The following is a 1,213-nucleotide window of genomic DNA, read 5'->3' as shown; positions in this document are numbered from 1 at the left end:
TTCTTGAAGGCCCACTGGATGTTCTGGTGCGAGGCCAGCTGGCGGGTGAAGGCGGGCGACTGCTCGCAGCACATCCTCAGGATGCCGTAGTACGCCGGCAGCATGCCCCGGTTGAACAGCACCACCTGTTGGGAAAGCAGGCTTTCAGACTCGCCTCTAGCAACTGGCCCACCTTTCTTTCTTTGACTGTTGTGTTCCTGCTAGTAACATTTTTACATTTACAACTTGTTCCTGGGATAAACAGCGAAGATAAAGTTGTGTTTCAGAGACTGCCGCTCTACGCCAGTCGAAGGCGCTTCTTTGCACCGAAGGTTAAAACTACTGAACTGTTGGACGTAGGGGCAGGGAATTTGGTAAACATTAAGTTGGAATGGACAGTAGTCTGTGGCAGTAGCGTGGTAGCTGTTGTGGCAAACATGCACTACACAACTCATCACCTATTGGAGGTAGAATCATGCTTCAGATGGGTATCGCCTTTGCCCATTTTAGTGTCAAGCTTCCCAACGGTTGACCAAGTGGTACTGTTTCTATTGCTAGGACCTCGTTGCCTCTGCTCACAGCTAGATGTATTATTTTTTGATAATTAGGGCATCTCTGCAGCTATATCTATTATTTCTACCTCCTGGTCGTCGTGGTCGGCCAGGATGTAGTTGAAGGCGATGTTCTTAGTGACCACGGGGTTCTGGACGACCAGCCGGACGTTCTCGGGACACTCCATACACACGTTGTGCCAGAAGGAGAGCAGGGCCTGCTTGTTGTGGTTAGTGGCGATGGCTGGTTCAGACAGCTTGGGCTGAGAGAGGGGGGTGGGGGGACGACATGGAGAAAGATCAGAGAAGTGTTCTTACTGCAGCTCAATTATTTCATTACCATCACCAGCGTTATTCTTCAGTAAGGTGTGTATAGGTGAACACACCACAGAGGAAGAGAAAAAGGAACCAAACAAATCTAAAAGTAGTTAATATGCTTCATTTTTACACATCTAGATGTGTATAAGAGACAGCCCCCACTCTCTGCGCGCGAGATCTCCTCTCTCTCTCTCTGCGCGCGAGATCTCCTCTCTCTCTGTCTGCGTGCGAGATCTCCTCTCTCTCTGTCTGTGTGCGAGATCTCCTCTCTGTGTGTGCGAGATCTCCTCTCTGTGTGTGCGAGATCTCCTCTCTGTGTGTGCGAGATCTCTCTGTGTGTGCGAGATCTCCTCTCTGTGTGTGCG

At 50.1% G+C, this 1,213-nt stretch overlaps 1 protein-coding gene across 1 annotated transcript in view; it reads right to left on the bottom strand.

Moving 5' to 3' along the window:
- LOC111958686 (ubiquitin carboxyl-terminal hydrolase 34) overlaps positions 1-1,213 on the bottom strand; it is a 73,059-nt gene that overhangs the window by 17,022 nt on the left and 54,824 nt on the right. Inside the window, 2 exon segments of the mRNA XM_070448668.1 lie at positions 3-125; positions 620-793. Of these exon segments, the coding sequence (XP_070304769.1) occupies positions 3-125; positions 620-793 (297 nt within the window).

This window comes from Salvelinus sp. IW2-2015, linkage group LG1 (assembly GCF_002910315.2).
Source record: "Salvelinus sp. IW2-2015 linkage group LG1, ASM291031v2, whole genome shotgun sequence".
Lineage (NCBI taxonomy): Eukaryota > Metazoa > Chordata > Actinopteri > Salmoniformes > Salmonidae > Salvelinus > Salvelinus sp. IW2-2015.
Note: the sequence above shows the minus strand (reverse complement) of the source record. Positions and strands in the feature narration are given on the sequence as shown.